This window comes from Egretta garzetta, unplaced genomic scaffold, assembly GCF_000687185.1.
Source record: "Egretta garzetta isolate BGI_Z169 unplaced genomic scaffold, ASM68718v1 scaffold168, whole genome shotgun sequence".
Classification (NCBI taxonomy): Eukaryota; Metazoa; Chordata; class Aves; order Pelecaniformes; family Ardeidae; genus Egretta; species Egretta garzetta.
This window is the reverse complement of record NW_009260675.1, coordinates 391952-414740: the sequence shown is the minus strand read 5'-3', so window position 1 is coordinate 414740 and position 22789 is coordinate 391952. Positions and strand designations below refer to the sequence as shown.

Sequence of the window (22789 nt, the reverse complement as noted above, 5' to 3'; positions counted from 1 at the left end):
TTAAGTAAACATTTTGAGAGAAAGCAGAGCCTAACTTTTGCATGGTGATTAAAGTGCCATCTAATTTAAAGTAAGGACTTTCATTTCAGTGTGTCCTTGAGTAACCACCTGTCAACTCCTTGGATATTCAGTAGCCTCTTCTTTTTTTTTTTGTAAGATCAGATCTCAGCTTCTTCAGCATCAGAATGAAAATGGTTTGCAGAAGTGACGTTTTCCCTGCTAATGGTTTCCATCCAGCCTTGCTGTGTACTAGAGATGTGACTACTTACACTCAGCAATGTATTTTAACTTGATTACCTTTTTAGATTGCAAAGACTTTTATCAAATTTTGGAAACTAGCAGGCAACTACTCTGGTGGTAGGAGGGCTTTACACCGCAGCATTGCTACAGACTGTCCACTGATCTTTGCTCTCTGTAAACATGGCCTCTGGTTCCCGTTACTGTACAGTGATGGCACGTTAACAACCAGACAACTGCCGTGGAGATACAGGGAAACATGGAAGTGAAGGCAGTGAAAGTGGGGGCAGATAAAAACGTGGTGAGAAGCTATGGGGAGCTCAAGAGGTACGAAGAAAGGTGTGCTGAATGAACCTTACTTTGAGGATACATACAAATGAGCGTGCAATGGGAAAGAGGAGGCAAGTAGTAGGTGGGACACTGAGAAGAAAGGTGGAAAATATCTGGGACAAGATAAGGATTAGATGGAAGATCATAAACAGGATAAGAATGTAGCTTAGTTTATCTTTGCAAGGGAGAGGCAGCTTGGGAGGGAGGACAGCGTGGCATTTCCTAAAGCATGGAAGGCAGGAGTAAGGCAGTTCTCTCTAGGCAGTGAATGTTTAGATCTCCTTTTGAGAAAACTGGGATGGATGAACTCCCACAAACCAGGAAGTTGAACATGCAGTATTTCATCAGTGTCGTGATTTTTGTATTTAACATTGCCAGTCTTTTGTATATTGAAGTGTAATGTCTGTTTAATCTTTTTCCTACTAGGCCTTTTCTCAATTATCAGAGGATGTATTACGTGTTCATGCAAATGCTGTCGAGTGGTCCTGCGTGGCTGGGTATAATTCTGCTCATAACTGTCAGCCTTCTTCCAGATGTTCTCAAGAAGGTCTTATGTAGACAGTTGTGGCCTACAGCAACAGAAAGAATCCAGGTAACGATAGTTTTCATTGTGGAATTAGTTTTTTATATCACATATAATAATTAGACCTCTCTCAAGCTTAGAGATAAGATTAGAACAGAGGTTCTTCACCTCTGGTGTATATCGCTGGTTGTGTACCAGCTACTTCCGAGCAGTACGGTGAAAGAAGCTGCCTATTATTTACATGGTGGTATTTACCTGAACCCTGGGGCAACTCCTGCACCTCCCTACCAGCAACCACAGGGAAATCAGCTGATGAGGATGGTGGGAGACAGGTAATGTGGCTCAACATGATTCTTGACTTGAGGAGATAAAAAGGGTAAAGGGATTGGGATCTTGGTGAGGGTAAGTAGGAGGCACTTACATCGGCCTGGACAGCAATTGTTCCTGCTGTTGTTCCTGCCCACACCCCTGAATTGAAGTAATTATCTTTCATACCAAGTCATTCTACTTCATAAATGAAACTTCAATGTGGACATTTTACCATTTACCATGAAAGCTGAGCGTACTTATCTAAAATGGAAAACCAGCTAAAATAAGCTAAACTCAAAATCAGTAAGAAGGGAGCACGTGGTTTTATTGAAATCCCCTTTAAAGTAGGGATTTGCACAAGCAGTTGCAATCCTATACCACGGGACTCTGCAACTGCATGTGTGTTTATTATTGAATAAATCTAGAATTTATACACTTAAAATAAATGTGATGAATATATAGTATGTTGGTAAGGAATATGTAGTAAATTCATGCCAACATTTATATTGCATGACCTGTGCAATATAATACTTCCTTAGCAAGCTATTTTGTACTTATGCTGTGCCTGTTACGAAAACATGTGCGAAAACTTATTCATATTCTATTAATCATTTTTCCCTCTATTATATTTCAACTTACATTTTGCCTGTTTTGATACATTATCGCTACATAAATGTGCCTTGCTGTGCCAATTGGAAGACTTTTTTAAAAATCTATTGTCACCTTTCTTCTGATAAGCCCAAAAGGAGAAACTATTGTGTAAATAAAGAGTTGTTCTGATGAGGCTGAAAGGAAATTCAGGTTCTGTGGGACGCATGGTACTATTCTGGGGCTAACAAACCAACGCCAATAGAAAATTTTACCTGTATTTTTGACCCCAACAGACCTTCATATATTATATACGTTAGAAAGTGAAGGACGGTAGAGGTGTTGAACCTGAAACTTAATGTTACTGCCTTTGCACTTTTCAGCCCATTAATCACCACTGTTAGGTTAAAATAATGAGTTACCAGTGACTGTGTGAGTAGCGATTAGCTAGCATTGTGATGTTTATTTAAGAAGATACTTTGCATTAAGAGGAAAGGAATAAAGGAACTTTACTTCCCAGGAAAGTGAAATCTCCCCTTTGACAAAGGTAAAAAATTCTTCTCTCCCATCTGCAAAGTAAACCCCCTTGCCATTGTGTTGTATTCCTTGAATGTACAGTTGTGAAAATGCCCCACTTCAGGAGGACAGGAGAGAATAAAGAGTAGCAGAAAAGCATTCCCAGGCAGAGCAGCATTTAGCGTCTTTCTGTTTTGGTGTCTGTAATACATGTCTCTTTGCCATATATGCTACTTATGGAAGGAGTTGATCTCAGTATAGGTTTTGCATGCTTAATTTAAAAGTCTAAAGAGAGAGAATGCGGGTGGGTTAATGCAAAGAAACGAGCTAGCAAACAAAAGCCCCAAACAAAGGTATTACTGCATTTCTTACAGACGCTGTATGTTAGAGCTGGAAAATTAATCAATTGTAAAGCAGACTTTGGGCTTAACACTGGAAATACTCATTTTTTAATATCTAGTAGAAAATCTTTGACCTTTAACCAGATATATCCCTTGTGTTTCTTCTTCCCTCTCTCTGTTTCTTCCTGTCTGCCAATCCGCTTTGTCTAAATAACTGCTACCTTGCTTTAAACATAAATGATGTGCACGGTTACTTCCTACAATCTTCTGGGGAAATCAGACTAAACATCAGTGCCTTTCTGTTGAGCAGTCCACCATCTTTATGCTTTCTCAGACTTCAAGCAGTCTAAGTTTCTAATGGAACAAAAGGTGACTTTTTTCTGCCTTTCTGCATGCTTGGCCATTTCATTCAAAGGACAGTAAAAAGTTTATCATCAGAAGTTATTTACCGTACTCATTATCTCCATTTCTGATTCACATCAACTATATTTTGAAGAAGAATGCTTTTTAGTATAGTTTTTTCCATCTCCTGTTTGTTTATCTCAAAGATTTTGTGAATTGTTGCCACAGTCCGTCACTATCGCTATCATTTTTGTCACTGTTGTTACTGAATTTTACATAATGTTTCTGCCTCAAGAATCTAGGATTCCTAGATCCTCATTTTAATCATTGATCTATCTGTAGGTGAATGCATGTCACGCTTGCATTGTACCTGAGTAAATGGAATAGTTGCCACACAAGGAAGTGATAATTCTGATGATGCTGATGTTACTAGCCTAATACAGAAAATGTGGTACTGGAAACCATTTAAGCAATCTTTGGAAGATATTAATATATCTGCTCTGTTGTGACAGAAGAAAATCCAACTTTTTTATTAATAAGTTAGTTCCAGCATGCATTTTGAAACTGGGCTTTATTTATATTCCATTTTATGAAATTCTGTGCTCTCCCTAGAAAGAAAACAGCTCCAGATCCAGAAGTATATGGCATCTAGCTTAATATAGAAGAAATGTTAGTAAATCTCGGCCTCCCTACAGTCTGCAAGAAAACTCCTTTTGACTTAATACTAGGAGGCTATTGGTTTCCCTTGCAGATTTTATGTCTTTATTTCTTAACTGTTTAAGATAAAAAATACATTTCCTTTTTCTTTCATCCTTCAAAAATGTACAGTCAATAAAAATTACTGTAATTATGTAAGTCACAGGGAAAATACGCCAAGTTTTTTTTCAGTATTGAAGATTCTGGCTAAAATTGGCTTTTAAGGGCCTTAGGATTGGTTTGAACTGAGCTTTTAACCAATTATTTGTAAACCTGCTGCATTCCTATAAGCTATATTGCTTTCTTTGTAATAAATGGGCTTCTGGAACAGTTGAAAAGATTAACATAGGACTAGCAGCCACCTAAATGGTGGTGACTAAATTAGTTCTCCTCAGGCGATAAGATCGCATAAAGTCTTTGAAGCAATTCTTATGCTTCTAAATTTTTCAAGTACTTGAGTCATTCCAGCGTGTGGTGGGTGACTGTTTACCATAATTTTAAAAATTCCAGATCTAGCTCTGGGTTTTTTTGAGCGTGCTTTTCAGTGATATACACACACATATGTATGTGTGTATAGACATGCATATATGTACAAACAAGCATATGTATATATACGTGCATGCATATTTACGCATATACACACACACACATATGAACTGTTGTCTGTCTTGGGCTAAAACGTTAATTCTGCAAAAGCTTTGGAGGAATCTGTTGTCTTCTGGTAATTTTGATCAAAATCTGCTCATGTCTCATACATGTCCCAGACTCTTTGGCTCAATGAAACAAGCTGAATTTTGTGCTTTAACTGGTAATTGTGCAGCTGCGAGGTTTCTTTCAGCCTTTACTTTTAAAAAGCAACAGGGTATTTTTTTTAATCTATCCAATCTACGTGAATTGCTTTTATTTTCTTTCTCTTTATTCTTCTTTCATTAATAGCAGAAGCTTGGCAGCTCTGTTATTGAAAATATAAATTCACTTTAAATTATCCTTTTTCCATTTTTATAATTGTCACTTTGATTGACAGTGTTTCAGCAATCGCAAATATTTTGTAGCTGAAATGCCAGGTGTTTTGATTCTAAGCTGTAAATAACTTCTGTGCTTTCATCCCTTTTTAAGAGAGATTTTTCTTTTTTGCTTTGCTTCTGACTGATGGTTTTTTACTTTACTCTCACTTCGGTCACAACACCAGCCCATCAGCCTCCTTACGAGATCTCTACCCCTTGCTGCACTTGGGAAAACCCAAAGCGGTGCTTTTGCCTGGGGAAGCCTCTCTGGGGATTCATCGTTCTCCTGCTCCTCAGCGGGCTTAGCTGCTGTTGAACAACTGCACAGCGTGCTTAGAAACCTGGTCACCAGCAAACTGTTGCCTTTGTCACGTGTCGGGCTCCTCTTCTGTGGAAAACAAAGCAATGGAGCTTGCTCTTGCAATATTTGAATCCCAATGGAAGAAGTTACCTTGGTAACTCCCCTGCCTGCTCTCCCTGCGGTGTAATGACTAAGCTGTAAGTCAGCCTTCATTAGCACTGGCCCCATCACCTCCCTCGGTAGCGCTCCCTTCTTTCAGTGTACCCGTTGTTCTGGGGAGTAGTGAAGCGGGACGTCTGCTCCTTAATTTGGAATCGGTTTGGCCTCATCATATCACGGGGACCTCTCCCATTCAGTGCAGGTTATTGACAGAGGGGCAGGACTTGCAGCCCACAGTACTTAGTCATGGTACAGTTTTAAGTGCTTTTGAGAGTAATTAAGTATTTTTAACAGAGTTTGAAATGGAATTAAAAACATCCTCAGAGTGACTCTGAGGATTAACCTCAGGATTGGGAGATAGAAACCTTGTTTTACACTGGATAACCTTTCCTTTTTAATTCTATCAGAAAATCCATCACTTTTACAGGACTTTGCTGCAATAGTTGCATTTTACCAAATGGTACAATTCATTCACCTTTCCCTCTTGTATTCAGCACGAGTCTCACTGTTTTTCCTCATCCTTGCAGAAGAGTGTGAGACATAAAACAGCCCTAAATGCACTGGCGAACAGCGATGGGCCACTTCTTGAAGGAAATCTCTCAGCTTCCGAGCCATAATTAGATCAAAGCTAGGTAACAGTACTGTACGTGTTGCCAGTTTGGATTAATTTATATTGATGAACTGTGCTATTTACAAATCAACTGTTTCCTCCAGAGTTTTTGATGTACTGTATCAATATTGATACAAAATCGTTGTGTTTAACTTGGAGAGCCTAGTTTTTGCAAGAGATGTTCCATGCCACAGGTAAGATGTTTTTGTCTCGGCCACTTACTCACGTAAGGCAAAACAACGAATCAATATACCCATATTAAAGCCCTATAAATACATTGTGTTATGTATAGGTGTTGTGTGACATTCCTTCTGTAGCAACTGCGGTTGTTACTGCAGAGTGTATTTGCGTTACGCCATGGTGTAGAATACATCAAGTCAGAAGCAATTCTTACACGTTTGCAGTTTATCCGTCATCTCCCATGCTCTTGAATGCATATATAGACCAAATGCAGGCGGTAAAACAGGAAGGTAACCACACAAAAGGAAGCGTGGATAGGACCTTGGGTCAGGGAAACAGGGCTGTGCATCTGACAGCATTTACTACCATAGTCATGTGTGCTGTATAGACCAGCGCATCGCTGCCTCGGTTCCAGAGAGAGGCGTGGTAGTCTTGCCAAATACCTGAGACATCGACGCGAGTGGTGAGCTCCTAAATCCTCAAAACATTAGGGTGGCAGAATGAAGTTCTCTGCTTTCCATCCCCTCCTTGCCATACTGCTAACACGTATGAGTAAGAAGGTACACTTTGTACTCGGATATATTCCCACCCGGATGGCTTATCTGCCCCAGTCCCTTCATGTTCTCCTGACCCCAAAAGCAGCGCATCAGGAACTAAGTGAAGGTGCAAAGTACCAATACGTTAAGAGGAAAATTGCAACACAATGTGCACGTGTGAGCTGTAGGGCTTAAAGTTAGCTGAGGGCTCCTTTTGATTTACTTTTAACGACTGCTAGACAAGTAGCAGCAGAAAACCCCAGCTTCCTTGGGTAGCTTCAGGCATGGCAGACTGAAGGCGCTTGCCTTGGAGCTATGCGTAGAAAAATAGTATGGTATGGTAACTATAACACTTCCCTTTCTAGCTGGAAGAATAGGAAAAACAGTTACCATACAGTGTTTGACTACTCCTTCTGATGTTTCCAAAAAAAAGTCTGCTAATCCGTTACCTGATTATCTACATTTTCCTGTATTAATGTTGGTATTTGGTCTATATGTGTGTTTGAAAGAATCCAGGCATCACTGTTAGTGAGCGGTTTGGTACAGTTTGCTGACTGTTCCAAGAGCAACTGTTGTAAGAGAGCTTTCTGGTCACTCTTGGTTATGCGAGAGTAGTGTTTCAAGCTTGTGATTGGCATTAGAAGTGTTAATATTAAATCTCAGTCAAACTTCTGTAAGCTACATCGTTACTACTTACTTTGTGATTTCGTCCCTTTTGCTACCATGTTCATGTTAACCAAAGAGGAGGAAGGGGATGATTAAGAATAAAGGATTAACTGGTTTATACAGTATTAATGGAGAGAGTAATTTATAACGTTGATTTGAATCATGCTTATAATGCATTTATATCTTAAATACTGTCACATAACCTCTATACCTCTGTACCTGGAAATTATATATGCATTTAGTGAAAGGAATGAGATAAACTCATTGGGGAAATTGCTGTGCTAATTTTCTTGTAGTTTGTGCACATCTTCCAGGGTCTTGTCATGCCACCATGATGTTACTGTAGTCCTGAGTGTTTCCTGAGTGGAAGTGCCAATTCTGCCAGAGTCTGGAGTGATTATATGTGTGGTACAGATAAATTTTAATGGACAGTTAGACCAAGATAGTATTGTGATGTGTAGTATAAATTGCCTGTATAGATGCTACATGTAACCCAAAGAAGTCCAAAATCAGATACTGCTTAGCAGTACAAAGCGAGTGCATAAACCTCTGGAACTTTCACCTATTAGCACAAAATGACTGTAAAGCATTCCCCCTCTTTGGAAGTACAGGCCAAAGTACTGGAATCTGTTCTGTCTTAAAATCCCTGTAAGAAATCCTGACTAAAAAAGTTCAGAGATAAAAAGATGTATCAGGAGAGACTGCAAAATGAACTATAAACCTGATTTAAAACAATTCAACTTGAAAGCAGTCCTCTGTGTCCTCATGTGTTCTCTAAAGAGCCCATTATCAGGTTTAGAGAGTACATATAAAATTATGCCTCATTCTGTAGGCGTTAATATAAAACTAATCATGTTGAAAGTGGTTGATTGCTCAACAAAATGAGGGATTATACCTTTATATGAAACGAATAGCCAGAGTGGGGATCTAGTGAAAGGCATTTTTATACCAAGGCCACAGTGGCCCTGTGAAAGAACACAACTGTCGAAATCATCTATTTACTCTATGTTTGGTTTTTTTTTTCCTTTTAACAGAATGCATCGAGGCACTGTCGGGAGCACATCTCAGAATTCACACCTCTTGCCTGTCTGAAAAGCCCAAGATATAGGAGCAGTGACTGCAGCAATTCCCCAGCAAGAAGGTCAAATTCTCATTCTAAAAAAATGATGTTTACGCACTGGAGAGGCATTGATTATTCAGTACTTCCATCTGTCTTTGGCTATTCAAATAAGCATTGCCATTCCAGTGCAGGCTACCGCTACAGTGGGTCAGGTTTGGAAACGTCTGTATGACAGAACACCAAGTCAAGCCTTTAAAAACTGTATTTTTGTTTATTTCTTTTTTCAGGAAACAAACATGTCACAGAAATATATTAAACTATACGTGGCTTTTGCTGTCTGAGGTAATGTTCAGACAAACAGGATCAAGAGCTTAGAAGTATCAACCTTTCCAGGCCAATAAGGCCCCTTTTTATGTCTTGAACTACTGGAGCAATGAACAATCTGCACAGTCTGGTACTGTGAGACTGGTAGCACTAAAAATTCTCTTCATCCTGTGTCAAGACTTTTGTGCATTTACTGCTTCTGTCATCTCTAGTAATTTTCTTTGTTACTTGAAGTATATAGTTTCAGTCAGTGACCTACATTTTGAGATCAACAGTTTTAATTTTCAGCCAGAAGCAATGACCTCAGTTATCTCCAGTGAAAGTCTCCTAAAGCATATTTAACAAGTGCTGTTTCTGATTTTCCTCTGTCCTTTCTCTTTCTTTGCTCTTTCTGTAGAACAAACTGGTGTTTCCTCTGTGCAAATCTGCTTTCAAGAAACACTCTCTAATGTTCACTTCCTTGTAAGTGGCCGAATCAGGGCTATGGCTGGTTTTCAGTTGGTTTTCCCCTGTAGCAAGATAGGCAAAACAATCCTTGCGTAGAGTATGTACGCGCTATGTGAAGTCAAGTTGGCTGTTAAAAAGGTGAATGCATCGGTGTCGAAATTACTCAAAAGCAGAATGTAAGCATTTTGCCTAAAAGGTCTTTGTGAATTTGCCGAAGAAGCAGATTACCCGGTGTTCCCACTTCCTATCCCTGTGACTGCAAAATATGCGTAGCAGAAAGTATTGTTATGTTAAGCTTTTTTTGACACATCTTTTTCCTTACAGGAAGAAAGGCTGTTTTTCCAAATAAGCGTCTTTTACTACCTGGATTCAGCCTCTTAACTTTGATTTTTTTCATGTGTATGGTTACATACTGGCTGATTGGCTTGGTAGATGTGTTACAAAGCACGCAACTGCTAACTTTTGCAAGCAAACCACGAGGTGGCACACAGCTGTTTACTAACAGTTGAACTGTAGTTGCAATGTAGACACTAGTCCGACTGCGAGGGTTCCATCTGAATCCCTTTAAGAATGACAGCCAACTTGCACTTCCGTTTTCTCTGCTACAGTTATGTTACCTTGCACTAATTCAACTCGTAGCTGTGTCCTTGTCTTGTTTCTTTAGTCCAGTGTTTTATTTTGGGGTGCAAAAATATCCGAAGGAGTAATCTGATTTCAATCGGTTTCAGCCTGGTGGTTAGAGCTGGTTAATAACTGTGGTCATGAAATACCTCTGGGAGGACATTAGCTAGAACTTTATTTTGATGTGAAAACCAAATATTTGGAATCAGAGCTGCAGCCTTTATTGGAAGACTTGGCCAAGACATTGTTAGTTGTCTTTCAAATGGACTAGCATGGCAGAGAAAAATTATTTCCCTTTTTGTGTTTTGTTTTTTTTTTTTTTTAAAAAAAAAAAAAACAAAACAGGCAAAATAGTTTACTTACTAATTTACTCTTTAATGGAATTAAAATCAAGTTACTAGGAAATATTCCTCACGATATTCCGAGTAGTTTTCACATTAAACAAGCAGTGACATATTATTAAAATGCCCTGGGACAAGCAGAGATTGTAGAGCTGTGAAATTTTCAGTATACCAAAGATAAGAAAATTTTCAAAAGTCTGATGGCGAGCACCACAAATGAAGGTATTTTTAACATTTAACATGTAGCACTTTTAAGTTTCAAAGGATGTCCTCATAGCATAGTAACATTTTGACGTACATACATAGGGGCGTGGGGGTGTGTATATATACTTGCCATTGCAGACTTGAATGTTGGTCAGTTAGAACCGTCCCCTACATAAAACACTGGTGTATATATTTTTAAAAAGTTAATATGGGTATAAATTTTATACCAGTAGCAGTGACAAATTTCTTGTGTGTAGTTAACAAATTATTTGTAATGTATTTTTTAGAAATCTTAAAATTGCCTTTGCACTGAAATATTTTTCATACTGTAGCTATTTATAAATCTGTTTTACGCATACATTTGTTAACACACCATTTCTATTTTTTTTTTTAAGTATATGTTTTGAAGGCTTTTTTTATACCTATGAGTTTTGGCCACTTAAATTTAGCTTAGAGTGGAGTTGTGGCTGAATGTTAAAATTCTAATGAATGTCAAATTAGAAATATAGGTCTATTGCTCTGTCGGTCTCACCCAAACTATTGCTGTTTTGTTGGTATCTGTGACAGTGGCGATTCGAGCGCTGTACTTTCAGTGCTGTGCTACTACTGCTGGCTTTTTTACTCTGTAAAGCCTCCTGCTTTTTTACTTTTCTGAGTTCCATCTTTTAGCCTTAAATGAGGAGATTTTTGCTTGATGTTTTTGAAAATGCTGCATTCCCGTTCTGCCTACTAACACAGCCGTTCACTGCAAACTTCATGTCACCCAGCACTTAGAAATTATTGGTAGTGTTGTTCCGGCTGAAACACCTATGTAAGTGCTTGGGAAATTTTAGTTGAACGTGTCACTTTTTGGAGGAGAAAGAACGCTTGAATTTAAGTGGAAGTTTCCGCTTTGGTTTAGCAATACCGTTACCTTTAAGAGTCGGTACTGTTTGTTTGTTAAAATAGGCCCTTTAATGGAAAAAACCACACAGCATCAGCTCAGTTTCACTGGATATGCTTTTGCTTCAGCCCCTGTCGCTATTGCCAGGCAAACCTAGGCCACTGCAGCAGGCGTTACCTTGGACTTTCATTGTGACTGGATCAGACAATACAAAGATGACAAGGTAGAAGCTAGATCAAAATGAATTGGAATGTTTTATTATGGACGGGACACTGCGAAGAGAAAGATTTTTATGTATTTAAGAAAAAAGAATAAAAGTATAAAAATCTATATAACTTCCTAACTTGCCTTGTTTAAATTGTTGCAGCTTTAACAGCATAGTGTCTCCATAACTGCTTCTATAAATGTCTTGAGACTGGTAAGCACTAACCAAATGTATGTGAAGACTTAGAAAGCATTTCAAGCTTTTCGGCCACTGAAGTTCATATATTCCCACAGTGGCTTGTGGCAAAAGATCTTTTTTGTTTTACCATGTACAATAATTGTTTGTTCAGCCACTTAATGTAAAAGCTTACAGTTTACTTTCTTGCTTGCATTAGCCTGTTCGTCTTGACCCAACTGGCTTGCAAATATAAAAGGAAAAAAAATAGCTTAATCGAGCAAGTGCACTACTTTTCTTTTGGAAGCCAGTGGGATCATTGTGCTCACGCTACTGTCTCTGTTAAAAAAGCTTTAATGGAAATTTGTGAAAGTATTATGAAAGTGAAAAAGCACGTGATTCTACTTTGCAGAATAATCTAAAAATCAGTTTATAGAGCTTTAATTTTTTACCTTATGCAAATTCACAGAATTTTAATCTGCGTTGTCTCTTGACATTAATTCTGTGCTATGTACACATCGCATTTTAAATGTCTTTTCATGATCTAATGGAAAGTAGAATCTGCGAAAGTTGCTGTATGGGGGCTGGGGGGTAGTTATCTGTGCATTAAACATTAAAGATGTCTGTAGTCATCAGCACCAAATACTGACACTTATTTTTAATTGTACAATTATAGGTGCATTTATTTGAAAATAAATCAGCCTTCAAATCTAATGTTTAGATTATCCTATACCACTTCATTTATTTGATTTGAAGAGTCAATTTGTGAATACATTACTGTAAAGTTTCTTTCCAGTGCTATTTTTAACTTTTATTTCTGTAGATAACCAAATATAACTTGTTTATATTCAGTCACGTTTTGGATCCTTAAGTAGAATATATAAGCAGGAGACATGAATCTGCTTGCAATAAATAGAAACATTCAAGACTGGTTTAAGTTTGCTCACGAGTGATTAAAATAATTCTAGTATGAATATGAGATGGTTTCCTCTTAGTCTGTAATAAAATGTAAGTAGATAACAGCACGTGGAATGAGTGTTTGATTCTGTTATTGAACATGCTTGCAGTCACGGTGCCTCTTCCGAGAGTATACGCAGCCAGCTAAAAAAACAAGCTAACAAAAAGGGAAGTTCAGAGAAAGCTGGAACACGAGCACGTGCGGGGTTTGTTGCAAAGCTCATAGAAACTGGTACCAGTCCAGGAGAGCTTTGTTCCTCCTGCACAGATCGGCTAAGTGCTGAAGTTCTTTCCAACCTAAACTCATAAGCTACACTTGAGAAGATCTGGATTTCCTTACGGTTCTGCTGCGCGGGGTGCCCAGAGCTATTTCTCTTTTCTTTTGCAATGTTGGCCATTCAAAGAAACTGAATTCAAGGCAAAAGCCATATGCTTTGCTATCCGAGTTGGTAGCAGTGTTCACAGATTCTTACAAGAGAGGCTGAGTGCACAGAAATACTGTCTTTTCCTTTCATTTGGTGGTACAATATCATGGGACTCTCTGTAGTTTCAAAACCCTTCCGGACTCTACAGTACGTTGACGCAGTCAGACTGCAGGTGTCCTAGAGAGCCTCCACCATGCGCGTGGGAGCGTCAGGCTGGGTGCCCTCCTCTTCTGCTCTGAGGCTACGCAGAATGCTTAGGCACCATCTTTGTGTATTGATTTCACACTTCCCATAGGAAAGATTTTAGAGCAATAGTTTTGTATTCACATGAACTTTTCATCCAGACAGTACAAGTGTATTTTGTACCCATCTCCCTTTTGTACGTCAAGAAATTTTGTGTTTCTACTGAATGAGCTTCTGGAGAAGGTAGTTTGAGGGGAAGAGGTAAATACAGAAGATGGTTTTCCCTTTCTTCATGTCATGAAGAAAAAAATGCACAAATTGCAATTAGATAGAAATATTAAATTGATACTATTTTTGAAAAAAATAATGTGATGATGCATCTGGATTTCAGGAGGAACACAGTAGCAAGAGAAACAAATTACCTCATAAGTAGATGACAACTGATTTTGCATGTAAGAATACATTTACTAACTTAAAGGAAAAAAGGGTAGAAAGTCAGTGGTTTCTCAACAGTATTCTAAATTGAATATCTTATGCTTTCCTAAGCTCTTTAAAATATGCTCTTTTAATAAGTTACATTGTACAATTAATTGAAAACTGTTTCCTATATCCTACAACGAGACTATGTTTTGTCTGCAATATATGCAACACTGCCATATAAAATCTTTCCTGAAGGTTATTGTGATATGAAGTGAGATAGGTCAGAGACAGACTAAGTTCCTTGGTTTTGTTTTCTGCATATTCTGACTTCCTCAGGTGATACTCTCCAGGAATTTAAAAAGTGTATGACCGTTCTAATAAGGCTCTGTTGTTGTGTGTTTCCATTACACTACTCACAGGTCTTTTCATTTTAATTTCATTCAAATGCTAAAGCAAAACTCATAGCCATTTAAAGGCTTCATTTACACTGTGAGGGGCAGGGATAAAAACAAAGACAGCCATTAACTCATTTTGTTATACGAAACAGTTTGCCCCCTGATGTCCCCTATATATCTTTCGAGGTCTTTCTTTATTGGAAAATTACAGCGTGTGATCAGTTCTTTTTAAAGTGGTGAGTCTGCAGTAAATGAATAGTGGTCACTCTTAATAATTTAAAGTGTTTATTTTCCATTTGAAGGAGACAAATAGGAGTAGTATTCCATTTTAAGCCATCAAAAGGTTTGTTGTTGTTTTCCATTATTCATTTAAGAAATCTCGTGGCGCATTAAGCTTTTAAAAATACATGCGGTGCAGTGTCCTGCTAGGTTCAGAGGCTCCCTGTTCAGATTGTATCAGGAAGAACTGTTAACATCCAGTCTCCTTGTTTAACGTGGGAAAACCTGACACGCTTCTTGTTCCTACCAAGGAAAGCAATGTTAATGGTTGTTCAAAAAGCACATCGACACTTACCCTGAGATTTTAAACATGTTTTGTAAAGATACTTCACACTGAAGTGTTAACCAAATCTGAAAGCTAGAGTAATCACTAATAAACACTGAGCTTTAGAAAAGGAGAGTGAATCATGGTCCAAGGTTCAAGATCATCAACTGGTATGTGGACTTTTATTTCAGAGAATACTTCCAAGTAGCTGGCCTAGGAGAGTATTCTGCTAGGAAATGCTGAGCAGCGTGCTTCTATGGTGATTATAAACTACATAGCTAGAGAAAGTTGTCGATAATAACTAGGTTGAAGTCTAATTGTTTTGTTCCCACCTATGAGGACGTAATTCTGATAAAATTATAGTCCAGAAAGAAAGACCTCGCCTCCTAAGGGATTTCAGGCACAAGACCACAAAACTTAATACTGATGCAGTGATACAGCTCCATAACAGTTGGGATTCACTTGGCTTTTAAGTGACTCTTCTTAGAAAGTCCAAACTATGACTTAGTTTAGCCCAAAAGCAGTGTTTGTGCATCATAGTGCTGAAAGGAACAGGTCCAGATGGAAAAAGCTGAAGATCCTTCCACTGTAGATTGCACTGCAGCATGAGTCACTTCTCTCCGTCCTCTCGGATAAAGCCCCCCAGGAGATGACTTGGAAGCCACCTTCCTTGGAGGCCCTGGACTTGTGCATGCTGGTGGGAAATGCCCAGCTGCCCGTTGCCCTCTAACCTCACCAGGTGTTTGTCAGAGCAGCTGCGCAGAAAGTGAAGGTGCAGCCATTGTAGGGCATGGCCAGAGCAACATTTCTACCATTAACAGGTTTGAGTCCAAGATGATCTTAGTCCTCAGTAGTACTGGTCTATGTATAATACAGGGGGTGCTTACTGCAGATGCTTCCAGCTGCTGGAGATAATCTTGGGACATCATTTAAAACCTACTTTTTTAGGGGGTGTAAGTTTACATATTTGTTCTCAGACTAGAAAGAAGAGATTTTATTTTTCTAAGCAAGTATTTTATTCAGTTACTTCTGTTTTCCATTCTGAAAACAGCAAAACAAAGTAACAGGAATCCACAGCATTACCACTTAACGCCAAAATAAGAGTAAAGCTGATCAGGCTCACCCCCTGCCCTTCCATGTTGCTCGTTGTCTTAAGATTACCTTGGTCTTCTAGTTATTTGTCATACCAGGAACTTTTACTGGCAGCAAAACCTTCAGAGAACATTTTTCTTAAAATGAGATTTTACTGTTAAAGCTGATTATTTAGTTGAAATCTTTGTTATTGTACACAATTTGCAGTCTTTTGCTGCCATCTGCACAGAAAAGTTGAATTCATGGCATTGCAGCAAAGAGCTTTTAATATGCAGCAATTAAAAAGGTTCTGTAAATCATAGTACCAGCGCTGGCTAAGTCAGCTGACCTAAATTTAGTAAGTCCCACTACAGCCATTTCAAGAGTGCTGAGATCTTTTTTTCTTTTTTGAGGTCTCAGATCTCCTTTCCTTCATAACACTAAACAAAAGGTGACCCCCAGTCTGTCTCTCACGTAAAATGAGCTACTCATAGAATCAGAACGTCCTCATAGGGAAGCTCAAGAAGTATGGGTTGGATGAGTGGACAGTGAAGTGGATTGGGAACTGGCTGAATGGCAGGGCTCAGAGGGTTCTGATTGGCGGGGCAGAGTCCAGTTGGAGGCCGGTAGCTAGAGGAGTTCCCCAGGGCTTGGTACTCGGCCCAGTCTTGTTCAACTTGTTCATCAATGACCTGGACGAGGGGACGGAGTGTACCATCAGCAAGTTTGCTGATGACACAAAACTGGGAGGAGTGGCTGATATGCCAGAAGGCTGCGCTGCCATTCAGCGGGACCTGGACAGGCTGGAGAGTTGGGCAGAGAGTTGTTGCCAAGAAGGCCAACGGTATCCTGGGGTACATTAAGAGGAGCGTGGCCAGCAGGGTGAGGGAGGGATTCCTCCCCCTCTACTCTACCCTGGTGAGACCCCACCTGGAGTACTGTGTCCAGTTCTGGGCTCCCCAGTTCAAGAAAGATGAGGAACTCCTAGAAAGAGTCCAGAAGAGGGCAACTAGGATGATGAAGGGACTGAAGCATCTCCCCTACGAGGAAAGGCTGAGAGAGTTGGGCTTGTTCAGCCTGAAGAAGAGAAGACTGAGAGGGGACCTCATCAACACATACAAATATCTTAAGGGTGGAAGTCATGAGGACAGCACCAGCCTCTTTACAGTGGTGTCCAGCGACAGGACAAGGGGCAATGGGTACAAACTGAAACATAAGAGGTTTCAGTTGAACATGAGGAAGAACTTCTTTACCTTGAGGGTGACAGAGCACTGGAACAGGCTGCCCAGGGGGGTTGTGGAGTCTCCTTCTCTGGGGATATTCAAAGCCCGCCTGGACAAAGTCCTGTGTAGCATGCTCTAGGAGAACCTGCTTTAGCAGTGGGGTTGGACTAGATGATCTCCCAAGGTCCCTTCCAACCCTTGCGATTCTGTGATTCTGTGATGAGTTGGAAGAGATCCACAAGGATCACCAAGTCCAACTCCTGACTTCACCCAGGGCAACCTAAAAGTTGAACCACACATCAAAGAGTGTTGTCCAAACTCTTCTTGAATGCCAAGAAGCTGGGGGCCATGACCGCTTCCCTGGGGAGCTTGTTCCAGTGCTTGACCACCCTCTCCATGAAGAACTTTTTTCTAATGCCCAATCTGAACTTCCCCTGACGCAGCTTTAAGCCGTTCCCTGACATCCTATCATCAGACACCAGAGAGATGAGATCAGCACCTCGCTCTCCACTTTCCCTCATGAGGTAGTTGTAGACAGCAATGAGGTCACGCCTCAGGCTCCTCTTTTCTAACCTGAACAAACCAAGTATCCTCAGACGCTCCTCCTAAGAAATGCCCGCTAGCCCTCTCACCATCTTTGTTGCCCTCCTTTGGACACATTCTAGTATTTTCACATCCTTCTTATATTGTGAGGCCCAAAACTGTGCACAGTACTCGAGGGGAGGCTGCAGTAACGCTGCACTGATGTGCTGACTGAGGCGTAATGAAGGGTTTGAAGGAATTTGGAGAATAACAACTGCTTTGACCAGCCAGCAGGAGGAACTTAAAAAAAGAGTGAACATACACAGTTAGACAGGCACACACCTTTGGTTAAGTAAAAAAATGTGTGCATGCCAAAAAAAAAAAAAAAAGCTGTACATAACTTAGAATTGCCTGTTCTAAAAGTTTGACCAGGTTTCAAACTTCAATGCCTGTGCAACTCTTGTTCTTCCTGTAAGTAACAAATCGGATACATGTGCCTACACCTCCCCCCTTTCTTGCCTCTTTTCTAGTACCCAACCTCCAGGGGTACCTCCCTTTCCACCCTGAAGTCTGTTCTACCACTCTGTGCTTGGTTCTGAAAGAAGGAAACCATCCCTTCCGCATTTGAGCAAAGCATAGTCCCGTACCTGGTAACTAGAGAGCGCTCTCTTTTGCCTGCTGGCTCAGAGGAGCGGTCAGCAGGCAGCCCAGCAGATCTGAAGCAATGTGGTCACCACCACAATGGTTACTGCCTTGGTCACTTCTATCCAAGAAATATTTGAACACGTGCACACAAACACCACAAACTGTCCCCCCTGCTCCCCTCCCCCCGGTGTGAATCTCACATGGGAGATAGATAACCTCTCTCTTGCCTCCCTCCTGCATACAGCTCTGGTGCTTTTCCCAGGTCTCTTTCTAAGCAACTTAGGACTCAAAATAAACTCATCCATCCTTTTCTCTACTAAAATTGTGCGTGTGTTGGAAATGAACCCTCTCCCTATTGAGTCCACTTAGCTAGTTGCTCAGAAAGGATACATGGTCTCATGGAGCTTTTTCAATTTTTTTTTTCTCTTCTAAGAAGTTGTGATTTGAAGATATTGGAAAAAAGGAATTTTTAACCCACAGAGTTTACTGCAAACTAGCTGTATCCCACAATTCTGGCTTGAGTGACACATTACCTGACCACTCACCTGTTTGAGGGTCTCCAGGGAGAATTTTTTTTTAAGAGCAATAGTATTTGTCAGACAAGAGAAGAAGTCCATTTTCACATATACCCAAAGATGTAAAGGTAACATAGAAAGGGAATGGCTATTTAGATTCTAACATAGCCCCACCACCACCACCCCAAAGGAATTCTTATCCATATCTGAAAGATCCATTTCACTCATACTGATCTGGTTCTGCATCAGTCATGATTATATCCTTCAATTAACTTTGGGCGATATGCCACTGTCCTGGGTCCATGAATCTTTCCATCGTAGCCTATCTGAATAATACTCATGCACTCAGCTTTGGCATCTTGTATTTCCAGATGGAGTTTGTGAGAACCATCTGCCAACTCTTTATTTCCAAATATGTATGAACACTGAAATACAGAAAGTTGAGAGATTATCTTGATTTCACTGGCAACTAATCTCAGTTGCGAAGTCTCCACCCTTACCCATTGTTTAAGAGCTGTTGCTATTTTAGAACAGTAAATAATTGGTTTCTAGAAGGCGCTCATGTTTTTCATATGGTTAATATCCAACCACCCTATTAACTTTTTAACCGCTTCAGTTTATGAAGACTTACATTCCCCTGACTTTTCCCAGAGGTGTGCGCTTAACAATTCTTATTTTTCATAATTAAGTTTGTATCCAGGTATTGAGCCAAGACAGTATGTTTGGAATCCTCCTGATTTAAGGAACAAAGTGGACGTGCGAAAAGCCCAGGCCGCTGCTGCCAGGTGCTGTGCTATAGAACCCATGATACTCTTGTCTGGCTTCTCGTCATCTATGTGTGGACACTAGGGATGCTCTATAAAAATAGGTTGGCTTGGGAGTTAGGAAAGCATTATAGTAGCATAAAAATAAATTTCACCAATACACAGGTGAGTTCAGTCATCTTTTCCCATGGAGTGACCTGTCAGTCTGATGACTGTCCATTTTGAACATCTGCCTGCAACTCATCTTTTACATTACTGTTTCACAGATACTTCATCTTCACTGCCATGTTACACCGCTCTACTCTTCTAATAGGGTATATGGGTTGCAAATCCATTTATTCTCTGCCACCACACTGGCTGTAGTCAGACCTAACATGCTCTTCCTTACTATTTCTAAAGAAAGTCCATGGTTTCGTCCAGTCCCATACACTTTCTTGTCTTGACTGTTAGTCTTCACCGTTGTGATGGTGCACTACTCAGCTGTTTCACAGTGCACAGCCCAAAACTCTGCTCTGCAGTTTGTGTTTCCCGCAGAACAGACAGCAGCACCTTTATGACTTTGAAATCCCTTCCTGACGCACTGCAGACCAAAGCACACCGTGTTTCTAGTCCCAGGAACTTTTCCACTCTTCTCTCCCTCTCTGCCTCTTCTCTGCATAAGCTGAAGCAGGAATTAAGTGGGAGCTGACTATCTGAACATCTCAATGTCAAAATGTGATCCAAGAAGCCAAGCGCCAGGTTCAGGCTCGGGCACTGACAGCCGCGTATGTACAATGCAGGTGTCTAAGCTCCCCTTACAGCCAGCAGAAGGTTCTCTGTTGGATGGTATGTTAAGAACAACAAATAGTACCAACAACGTATTTTTAAGCATGACATTCAGCCCAAGTTCTTTACTATGTATTGTATTTGCCAGACATTAAAAATGTATTTACTGTCTAATGTTACCAAATATAAGCACAGTGAATTCCACTAACAATTTCAGTTCTTTTTTAAACTCTTGGGAAAACCAAGAAAAAAATCAGCTAGGAGGGAAAGAAAACATATATGGCAAAGGATGTTTTGCATCCACACCCAAGAAAAAAAAGACTAAATATTCTCAGTGCCTTCTGTCACTATGACAACGTAGACACAGAGACATGCAAAATTCAAAACATGAATAGTGATGGTAGAATTTGGGGCTCTTGCACAAGCCATTAGCAGGATGGATTTACAGCCTCATCCTCCCACATAACTTTTGTTGCTTGTGGCTGTGTCCCCAATACACAGATTAGGACTAATCTGATTTAGCTGACAAGGTCTGGACGTTGCAGCCTGAAGCTCTGGGGTTTTGTAGGCCCTAAGCATCTTTAGAGTCCCGCATTCCTAGCCAGGGAATCTTCCTCCTTCCATTTAGATGTATCCCACACTCAGGGTTACAGGCAGATCTCCCAGTCCTCCCAACAACTTTAATGGCTGTGGGGCTGCTAATGAGAGGCCTGGCCTGACTCTTATAACCCCGAAAGGAAGGAAGGGAGGAGAGGAAAGAGAATCACATGCTCCACACACCACATATGCTTTACAGGCACCAGAAGTTGGAAGAGTCTGATTCTGTGCCAACCACTGAGGAAAACAACAGGACAGATTTTCCATGGCTACTTCCAGCACAAATTTGCTAGAAATCACATATTTACTAAATTGCCATACAGGGAGATGCTTGCTCTGTAGATTTCCCCATACCTGCAGGAAATGGCCTTCTGCCTTGTGAGAGGCCTTTGAGATCATGTTCCTCAGGGAGAGCTGTACCCAGCTCTTTGAGGCCCCTTCTGGAGGCTCTGCCGTGCAGCGCAGCTATGGCGAGCACCAGCGGCACAAACACTGCCGCTTTGCGCTGCTAGCACTTGCCACGCAGTCTTGGTTCAATTAGAATGAAAAAGCACAGAAAAGCCCCCTCTAGATTTCAGAAGAGTTTGGAATTTTTAACCTGCCCTTTCAGAGCAATATAAACGAAGAGTCTTCTTCCATGTTAGCTACGGTTTCCCTTAGTCTCTGCTCCGGTTGCTACAGATTTCCTAGTACCTTCCAACAGGAAGGTCCCACCAAAGGATTCCCTTTTATCAGCTGATTCCCTTGAGATCATTTTCTTCCTGGTTTATTTATTCCTCTTGCAAGACTGGAGTGTATCTTCTCTTTTGTACCAGTGGCTAGCTCAGGGAATGATGGCAATAAATGGTGGAAGACTTACAGTGAATGACATCATCTCCAGAACCCTGTGTGTCCTCACACAGGTTGTGACAGTGCTTAAGAGGTCTCCCATTCTCCCATCTGGTTTTTAAAGCCCAAGCCTGTACACTGCTTTTTGATTAAAATGAGTTCAGGAAGGGCATCAAGGAGCAGTTGGTGTGCATGTTTCTTTTTCCTTGAAGTGAATTAGCTTTCTTCCTAGTCAACGCACATACTTGAGCATCTTGTCCATTTGATTCCTCCCCAAGTCAGTTCTTTTCGACGCAATCCCATTCATTATGGCAATTGCCCCATGTTTCATCAAGAACTCCAGTGGGCAGAAAAGGATCACCCACCCATAACAAGCTGAATCTTCAGCAGCGCCCTTCTGATAAAGTCTAACTTGCTATAGGCTAAAAGGACTACCACGGGCTCTGCTGGTATTGAGAACAGAATAGAATCATTTAGGTTGGAAAAGACCTTTGAGATCATCAAGTCCAACCATAAAGCTAACATGCCACGCAGTCTTGGTTCAATTAGAATGAAAAAGCACAGAAAAGCCCCCTCTAGATTTCAGAAGAGTTTGGAATTTTTAACCTGCCCTTTCAGAGCAATATAAACGAAGAGTCTTCTTCCATGTTAGCTACGGTTTCCCTTAGTCTCTGCTCCGGTTGCTACAGATTTCCTAGTACCTTCCAACAGGAAGGTCCCACCAAAGGATTCCCTTTTATCAGCTGATTCCCTTGAGATCATTTTCTTCCTGGTTTATTTATTCCTCTTGCAAGACTGGAGTGTATCTTCTCTTTTGTACCAGTGGCTAGCTCAGGGAATGATGGCAATAAATGGTGGAAGACTTACAGTGAATGACATCATCTCCAGAACCCTGTGTGTCCTCACACAGGTTGTGACAGTGCTTAAGAGGTCTCCCATTCTCCCATCTGGTTTTTAAAGCCCAAGCCTGTACACTGCTTTTTGATTAAAATGAGTTCAGGAAGGGCATCAAGGAGCAGTTGGTGTGCATGTTTCTTTTTCCTTGAAGTGAATTAGCTTTCTTCCTAGTCAACGCACATACTTGAGCATCTTGTCCATTTGATTCCTCCCCAAGTCAGTTCTTTTCGACGCAATCCCATTCATTATGGCAATTGCCCCATGTTTCATCAAGAACTCCAGTGGGCAGAAAAGGACCACCCACCCATAACAAGCTGAATCTTCAGCAGCGCCCTTCTGATAAAGTCTAACTTGCTATAGGCTAAAAGGACTACCACGGGCTCTGCTGGTATTGAGAACAGAATAGAATCATTTAGGTTGGAAAAGACCTTTGAGATCATC

General features: G+C 40.5%; 1 protein-coding gene across 1 annotated transcript in view; it reads left to right on the top strand.

Moving 5' to 3' along the window:
* The window catches only part of ATP11A (ATPase phospholipid transporting 11A), a 67783-nt gene extending 55224 nt beyond the window's left edge, over positions 1-12559 (top strand). The window contains exons 29-30 of the mRNA XM_035901164.1: positions 994-1159; positions 8373-12559. Coding sequence (XP_035757057.1) covers positions 994-1159; positions 8373-8630 — 424 coding nt within the window. The 3' untranslated portion in view covers positions 8631-12559. The remainder of the gene's footprint in view (positions 1-993; positions 1160-8372) is intronic.
* Positions 12560-22789: the final 10230 nt, after the last annotated feature.